Below are 8,842 nucleotides of genomic sequence, written 5' to 3' on the forward strand. Positions count from 1 at the left end.
TCGCGTTGCTTGCGCGGACCCAGAGCCCTTTGCTACTTGTGCTAGCCCGCGAGTGTGCAGCACAGCGGACTGGGAGCCTAGTGCTCCTTCTGACAGTGAGGCTATCAAATCCACGCACTCTTCGAACTAAGGGTCCAGCAGTAGGAATGAACTCCCGCCAGGAGTCGGACTCACACCTAGGGCACAAGCCCACCAACTGGGGGTGCCTATGACCAGCATGGCGGGAAAAGTGGGGACGCACAAGCCCCGGGTTTCACTGATGTTTCTTGGGGGGGGGGGGGGAGGCTGCCGGATTTCGGAGCTGTTGTATGTTCCCTGCTACTGTCCATGCCCTGTCCAGCAAGCAGAGAGCCCTTGGCCGGAGATGCCCCTTGGCACTGATACCGGGCCTCCCCTGACCGGAGGCGACGCTGGGACCACCCTGCCGCCTGCTTCCCGACGCCCGCCCTGGGGGAACCGGGGCGCGGCCGTGCGCCTGCCCTGCTCAGAGACGCGGGCGTGGCCGCGCCGGTCCGAGGGGCAGCGCGGCGCGGAGGGGGCCCGGGGGGCTGTGGCCGGCTCAGCGCGCGCCGCCCAGAGACTCTCCGGACGCTTGCAGAGGACTTGCAGGGCGAGAGCCGCGGCGGAGCATGGCGGAGTGGGAGCGGGCTCGGCTCGCCGGCCGCCGGGGGCTTGCTTTGCATCAGCCTGCCTGTCGGAACACGTACTCCGTGCCGGTCCACGGGCACCGTGGCCTCTGAACGACGGTCTCGAGAAGCTTTTATAAAGAGTGCGCCGCGCTGAGGCCCGGCGGCCGTGACCCGCCGCGACCTCCCCGAGCGGGCGCCCGGCGCGCAGCCCTCGCCGCCCGCCGCCGTGGTTTCGGTGCAGCCCAGCGCGGCCTTTCTGGGGAATAAAGACCGGGCAGGGGCGGTGGGGGCCGAACTCCGCCGGGTCCCCAGGGTCCCCCGGGTTCCTCCCGGGTGCGCGCGTCCGCCGCCCGCGGCAGGGAGGCGCCGGCGCCCGCAGGGGGCGCCCCACGCCCGTGTTGCGCGCCTCGCCCGCTCCGGCCCGCCGGCTCGTCAGAGCTCGGAGCGGGCGGCTTTCAGCCACACGCGCGCCTGCGACGCGCGAAGCCAGGCGGGCAGCGCCGCGCTCCAGTCCCGGCCCGAACCGGAGACTCCGGAACCACAGCACCCCTGGACCTTTCCATTCCCCGGGCCTTCGCTCTCTCCACCGCACACGTCTTTTTTTTTTTTTTTTCTCTTTTCTTTTTTTTTGGTCGTTTGTTCCTGAATTATGAACGTGGCCACGCCGCTCACGACTAAGACTTGGAGGGAATTTGGAAAGGGAAAGAAAGGCTCGAGGAGGAGAGACGCGGCCAGTGCCGGTGAGGGTCTCTGATAGGCGCGTCCGGGTGAGCGCCCGACCGGCAGTCGCGGGCAGCGCCGCGCGGTGCCCTCCGGAGCCGCGCGCCGAGGCCGGGGCGCACGCAGTGCAGCGGGCGCGGGGAGCCTGCGGGGGCCGGGAAGACGCGGGCGTCCGCGGGCCCGGGGCTCGGGGCGTGGGGCGTGGTGCGTCCCGGCGCGGGAAGGCGGCAGGGCGGGGCGGCGCGGTTATTGGCCACGCGCCGCGAGCAGGGTCGCGCTCCCAGTCCTCTGGCTCCCCGCTCGCTTCATTTTCTCTGGGCACAACTTGGCGAACGGCGGTGCTCGCCCACCATGGACGCTCCAGGTACCCACCCGCGACCCCGCGCGCCCAGGGCCTGCGCGTTGAGGAGGACCGTGGCCGCGTCCACGTCCGGGGGTCCGAGCGAGGGACGGTGGGAGTGGAGGGACCGCGGAGTCTGTATTTTTTTTTTTTTTAAAAAAAAAAAACGAGATCTGAGGAGCCAGGGTCTTTTTTTTCCCTAAGCAACTTCTCAGTTCTTGGAAAGATTATTGCGGGGTCTTTTGGAGGCGGTGGGCGGTGGCGCGGGGGCGGTGTCCTGGGGTTTTCTGGTTGGGAACGAAACGCCCTGTCCGGCTCGCGGGGCGCACAGGGACCGAGTGAAAGTCCCCGCGGGCGCGTGAAGTTCGCAGGGATCTTAGCCTCCCCCCCCCCCCGGGGAGGAGAGGACCACGCGTGGCGCAGGACCGCGACAGGCAGCAGAGCGGGGGTTCCCCGTCGCTGGCTTCTCCCGGGGTCTCGCTCTGGAAGGGGCGAGGGTGCGGGGTCTCCATTCCGGTCTCGTCCCTGTTTCGCTCCTCTTTAATCTCGCTCTAGAAGCTGACTGGGGTCTGTTCTGGGGGAAGCGGGTAAAACCCTCACTAAATGGATACCTCCCGAGGCAGGAGCCTGGAGAAAGAAGGGGAGCCCGGGGCGGGGGAGACGGTGTCCCTGCGTGGCTTGCGGGGACATGAGAGCCTCAGGGGGCTTCCCTGCGTTGCCTGCGCCCTGAGCTCCCTCCACCTGTGCGTGAACGCGCGGGACGCCGTCGCGGGTCGCCGACCCCCTCTTAGGGACCAGGTCCCCTGAGCCGTGGGCGCCGACTTCGCAGCTCCCCCGCAACCCGCGCCCGCGCGGGAGCCTTTAGGAGTGTGCGCGAGGCCGGTCTCCGGACCTGTCGTGCCAAATCGGGGGCCCGGGAGGTGGCCTCCGAGGAGGGGTCCTGCTGCCCGACTCGTCCCCCTCGCCCTGGTCCCGGCGGCGCCTCCCTGGCTAAGCTCTGGATTCTTTGCTCTGGCAGGTCCACTGGCGCCTCTCTTCTGAGAACTGCCCCGGCCCTGACCATCGGAGCAGGGGACCCGCGCCGCCGAAGGCAACCGCGCGCCCGGCGCGTACCTGCGCGCCCGCTCGCGCTCCGCCCGCCCCAGCGCGCCGCCCCCGCCCCCAGCCCGGATGCCGGCGCCCGGCCGGGGCCCCCGCGGGCCGCCGCTGACCATGTCCGGGCGTCCGGAGGCGCGGCGCGAGCCGGCCGGCTGCGGCTCCTGCCTGGGGGCTGCGCTGGCCCTGCTGCTGCTGCTGCTGCCCGCCTGCTGCCCGGTGCGGGCGCAGAACGACACGGAGCCCATCGTGCTGGAGGGCAAGTGTCTGGTGGTGTGCGACTCCAGCCCGTCGGCCGACGGCGCCGTCACCTCCTCGCTGGGCATCTCCGTGCGCTCCGGCAGCGCCAAGGTGGCCTTCTCCGCCACGCGCAGCACCAACCACGAGCCGTCCGAGATGAGCAACCGCACCATGACCATCTACTTCGACCAGGTCAGCCGCGCTCCGGGGAGGAGAGGGCGCGGGTCTGGGCGCGTGGCCTGGGTGCCCCTGGCTGCTCCGACGGGTAGTGCCCAGCGCGTTCTTGCTCCCTGCCCGGCCTCGCTGCCCTGGTGTGTCTCCGTGTTCCAGGGCGCTCTTCTCACATTTCCCATTCTCCCACGGCAGCTTTTTTATTTTTAAACTCTCCTCTTACTTGGCATTTGGATGAGTGAGAGAGTCCCTTAAAGCTGTCCAAGCCCTCTTGGAGCTGCGAAGCTAAGAGATGGGAAACGCGTTTCCTCCCCCAGGAAGCTCCTGCACGCTTGTCTCTGAGGGGCCGGTGGGTGGTGGTCGAAGCCCCGGGGAGACACTCACGGGTTGAATGCGTCTCAGAGTCTCCGCACTCCAGAAAGGAGTTTTGCAAAGGCCTCAGCCAGTACTCAAGGAATAGGTCCCGATTGATTATTTTGAGGGATACACTCAGGGAGGGGAACTTGGTCTTCGAGAAAGTTAGTGGGGAAGGCTGGGGAGGGCGGCGGGAATCACAGGAATGGTGTAAAAACAAAGCAAAATGAAAATGTGTTTATGTGAAAACCACATAAAGTAAGTGAAGTATATACACAGTGCAAACACAGTGCATATTGTGTGTGCGTGCGTCTTGCAGTTGTAACAGTGAAAACAAAATCAGCAGCGATGCCGGGACTCACCCCAAGTCACTTAACTCCTGCCACTTGGATCAGTGGGGTGGGCAGGCCTTTGCATTCCTTTCTCTGGGTTAGTGGTGCTCCGGGCTACAGGTTGTGACCACAATTGTTCCTAGGTCTCTACCTTGATTTGTATGATTTTTCAGGGACAAATTGAAAACTCTGTAGTGGTTTCTGAACTTAAGCCATCAGCTAGTCCCCCTGCCAGAGTGCTTCCCACAAAATGGAGTACTCGGCAGTCACTAGGAAAGTGTATCTGTGACTGGTTATCGTCCACACTGAAGTGGCTTTGCTTCTCTCCAGTAAGCAGCTCTTGAAGCGGCCTAGAGACAGACACATACACACACCCCTCCTCTTGCCTCTTAGCTCAGTGTTGTAGTAAATTCATTGTTTGAGGCTTTGTTAAGGCTCATGTATTAAAGGGTTTGGAGTATGGGAGGTTTCTTGTGCCCATTTTTATTTACAAGGCATAATTAAGTCCAAGGAATGGAGGCAACTGCATAGATATTTGGTGACTATGCACTGTCTTAATTAGAATGTTCTCTGTGTGGTATTACTGTTGCATTATTGTAATTCACTTACCACTGTCTTACCAATAGCTTTCCCAGCAACTTCACATCCATCGCTTCATTTAGGTGTAAATTGTGTAGCTGAGCTAATTGTGTTGGGAAGGGTTGGGTAGTGATTCTCGGGTTCCTCATTTAGGGAGTAATTGATGCCTGCTTTGGGAAGGCGGCTGGGGGGAGCTGGCTGGGTTCTTTCATCTGAAGCTGACTCTGGAATTGACCAGTTTCCAGGATTGAAAGTTGCCTTGGACTAGAGGCAAGAAGGGGCACTGGGGGTGAGATGGAGACCTCTCTCTTCCTCTCTGAAGCGTTGTGAGGACTGGGAGCAGGGCCTTTGCAAATCTGAAAACAGGCGTGTGAAGTGCTTTGTCTGTGAGCACACAGCCAACAAGCCGAGAGTGCCTGCGAGGCCTGCTGGGCCGTGGGCTGAAGTGGTGCTCACGGCTGGTTGATGATGACACTGGCGCATTCCCCGCGTTGTGTCAGCACTTGCCACTGGCAGCATTTCACATTGCTGTGGCAGCCGCACGTTATTCGTCCGTAATGAGTGTGTGAGAAATGACAGCCGAAGGTATTCCGGCTGAAGCTCGTTTCTGAGCAGGTGACAAGGATCCGCGTCCAGGTTGTGGTGTTGGGGCTAGCTGATGCCTGATAGGCTGTGTTGTTATTGTCTCCAAGTTGTGCACTTGTGTGTGAGGAGGAAGTGAGAGAGGATCCAGCCACACAGGTGAGACTCTGTGTTGAGTGTCGGGACGGGGACCTGCCACTCCCAAGTTCTACTTGTGACTTAAATCCCACCTTTGTTGGAAGAAATACCATCGCAGGGGTCATGGGTTCTCTGGTCAGGTTAATTTTACCACTGTTGTGTGGTGTGGAGTTTCTGCAGTTTGAGCCGAGGGTGTCCAAGAGACTGGATTTTCTCTTTATTTATTCAAGCCCATTTGCATTGGCATCAAAGCTTGGTTAAGGGAGCAAACGCATTGTTCAGAGGAAAGCTAGGCACAACAGGGGCCGGTGTTCATCCACAAAGCTTTCTCACTCAGCAGCCATTATTGAGCACCTCCTGTTTGCTTGCCAGAGTCTGCCAGGTGCCAGGAAACACAGGAAACGAAACCTCCCAGGATTTTCTCCCAGAGCATCTCAAATCAGGCCCCAAGCATGTTCCTACCGACATGACCTCATGTTACCGGCTCTTACTCCACAGTCCTTTCTCCACCCGGGATGTTTCGAAGTATGTTTTCGTCAAACAGAAGATCTTGTGGAAGTCCCTGTAGTCCCACAGACCTCTGAAACAATTTGTGAATGGAGTTTGCAGCCTTCCACTCCCCCCCCACCCCGGCCTCTGCTTTGCACAGTGTATAAAATTCATATATTCTTTTTGGATGTACAGATGATTCGTATTTTAAAAACCTTTAAGAATGAACACTTCTAAAACCAACTTCTGTAGGATAGTTTAGCTTCAGCACCAACCCCTTTGTGGGGCTGCCTGGGAACCTGACCTGGTCGTCTGAGTATGATTCAGACATATGCTGGAGAGACACCTGCTATGTTTGCCCTGTGTTTCCTCTTCTTTTGCAGGTATTAGTAAATATTGGCAACCATTTCGACCTTGCCTCCAGTATATTTGTAGCACCAAGAAAGGGGATTTATAGCTTCAGCTTCCACGTGGTCAAAGTGTATAACAGACAAACGATTCAGGTGGGTAGCCTTGCAAACTAGACACTTGCACAGGTGTGTGAGGCTGGGGGATGCCCTGGAGCTGAGTGTGGCCCTGACCCAGACAGGAGTCTTCCTGGGCAGCCCCCCTGCAGTGGGCTGTAAGGGAAGGGCTGAGGGTAGGAGTGGGTTGTGGAGAGAGAGGACAACTTGTGTGTGTGTATGTGTGTGTGTGTGTGTGTGTGTGTGTGTTTTGTGCGGTTCCTTGTGGTCTGCTGAGCTCTCTCTTCTGCATTGCAGGTCAGTTTAATGCAAAATGGCTACCCGGTGATCTCGGCGTTTGCAGGCGACCAGGATGTCACCAGAGAAGCTGCTAGCAATGGTGTCCTACTGCTCATGGAAAGGGAGGACAAAGTGCATCTCAAACTGGAGAGGGGCAACCTCATGGGGGGCTGGAAGTACTCCACGTTCTCCGGCTTCTTGGTTTTTCCTCTATAGACCCAGAGCCCCCTCGATGGTGGGGAAGTCGCGATGTGGACCCAGGAATCCACCCTCTGTAACATCCTGAACTCTCAGAATAGGACAACTTGCTTCCAGCCTCCTCCAGACCTCGTGGTAGAAGAATGACTTACTTCCGAATCTCCAGCATTTTCTTTGAATACTGACAGTTCCTTGGGAACCTGGCCTCTAATGAGTTTTAGATGACAAGGTTTTAAGGAGAAATGAGATTATCGATTTGAGCAATTTGTACCTGTGATTGTAAAGTCAATATCGGATTTTCTTGTTGGGGACCATTGACTTGATCTCCTTTTGTTTGTACTTTGTGTTGTTGTTCTGATGCGAGGAGTGCCACTGAGCCCAGGATAGAGGGCAGGTTGCAGCAGGGCTCAAAGCCAGAGCCCCGCAAGGAGCCACCTGCCGGGCAGTCCTTGACATGTGTTCTGTGTGTGTCCATAGAGCCTCAAGAAAGGAGTGGCTTCCCTTTCAGTCTGTATTTTCCCGCCCCTGGGTGGATGTGAGGACGGGGGAGGGGGTTGGGACATTGTGAACCTGTCAAGAAGTGCTTTATCCAGAGAAGCAAATTTTGCACGATTGGACTGCAATTTCTGTTTCGTATTGTTTGTGTTTTTTTTTTTTTCCTCAGAAAGCTTTACTTTTCTTTCCACATTCATCTCTTCCTCTTCACCCCAATTTTAATTTTCATGTTGGGGTCAGGGAAAGTAAATATATGTTGAATTGTTGAATGAGACCAAATCCAAACCCTAAAAAAACAAATAGCTGCATATTTTGTTTTGAATGAGACCAAACGAAACCAAACAATCTGTGTATCAAAGTAAACGTAGCAAATGGACAATTCTGCCTATTCTTTCAAAGACATTGTCCCAGACGCATCATTAGAAGTAGCAGCCTGGATTTTATGTCCTTTGTTTATTTTTAATTTACACTCCGGAATCCTTTAAGAACCTGGCGTTCCTGGGTGGGCCTGCACCGTCTGAGTTAAGAGTGGAAGCTGTAAAACCAAACCCTCTGCAGCCGCCGTTCCCTTGCCGAGTGCGCCCCTGACTTCTCGCTGTGTTTTCATTCGTTGGATCTGCCTCTGAGTGATGGCACAGACATCAGGTGCTTCAGAGACAGAAGGACCAGCTCCCCTTCTAGGGATGCTCCTTTGATCTGCCACAGGAAGGAATATGTTGACACTCAGTTGCTGGTACCTGGCGGGAGGCCACCTGGAAGGCACAGCGGTTAAAGGTATTGGCTGAGGAACCGGAGGAGTGGTTTTACAAACCATCTTGCTTTGGCACCTTGTGCGACAGTGTTGTTGAGACACAGCTGAGAGCTGATGGGTGCGGGATGCATATGCCAAGGAAATGTCATTGATTCCAAAGCAATCAAAGATGAAACCTCAAACCGGATGTTAATTTGTCCTTTGTGTAACAATGTAACCAAAATATTGATGATAAAAAGTCATAATTTAAGATTCTGAATAAATGGGTTTGATGTCTGGCTTGCTCTTATCCCTCCACATCGCCTCCGCACTCTGAGCGTGAGTGGGAGTTGCAGCCAATATCAAGCACGTGGGGTACACAGATACACATCCATATAGGGCAAATGAGCCGCGGCTCTGGACAGCAAATGTACGTTGTATGGAGAGGGAGCTGGCTTTTGCCACCCAGCATCTTTGACGCTATGTGAGTTCCTATACAGCATTTCAGCCTGACCTCTGAGATAAAGGAAACTGGCATTTGGAGATGGCCGTTGTCCCCAAGAGTCTGTGTGAGCATGGGGAGTTGCTGGAGTCCATCTCCAAGCCAGAGTGGCAGTGATGCTTAGAGAAATGAAAAATGGATAGCTTAATTAAGAGTCAAAGTTGTGCAGCATAGCAGGATGCAGGATTTAATTTGGATGTAAATGTTGTTACATTTTGTTAGGAAAAGAAAATTAAGAAAATTTTTGAGGTTCGTGGGCTTTGTGATTAGGAGACACACTTTTGGACATGGGCATTGTTTATTGATGCTGCTAGCAAAGAGAAGGGTGCTAGAGTGCATTTTCTGTGTTCTATTGCTCTTGGTTATTTTAGTGTTTTACCCATTTCCTTAGCATTATGTTCAATTTAAAACAAGTAGAAACCTCATTAGAGGGTAAAGTAGTACTTCAGAGACTGAAAAGTATATGTATACTTGTTATTTTTATCACTTAAGATATGTAATGCAC

The 8,842-nt window shown here is 56.0% G+C and overlaps 1 protein-coding gene across 1 annotated transcript; it reads left to right on the forward strand.

The window, feature by feature from the left end:
• Nucleotides 1-1,091: 1,091 nt before the first annotated feature.
• On the forward strand, nt 1,092-8,132 carry CBLN2 (cerebellin 2 precursor). Its single transcript, XM_051851107.3, has 4 exons — nt 1,092-1,369; nt 2,708-3,216; nt 6,053-6,172; nt 6,431-8,132. Exons 2-4 carry the CDS (start codon nt 2,860-2,862, stop codon nt 6,626-6,628), a joined length of 675 nt encoding a protein of 224 aa, XP_051707067.1. The 5' UTR covers nt 1,092-1,369; nt 2,708-2,859; the 3' UTR covers nt 6,629-8,132.
• Nucleotides 8,133-8,842: the final 710 nt, after the last annotated feature.

The sequence above is a fragment of the Oryctolagus cuniculus genome, chromosome 10 (genome assembly GCF_051225735.1).
Source record: "Oryctolagus cuniculus isolate XC-2025 breed Fujian yellow rabbit chromosome 10, ASM5122573v1, whole genome shotgun sequence".
Classification (NCBI taxonomy): domain Eukaryota; kingdom Metazoa; phylum Chordata; class Mammalia; order Lagomorpha; family Leporidae; genus Oryctolagus; species Oryctolagus cuniculus.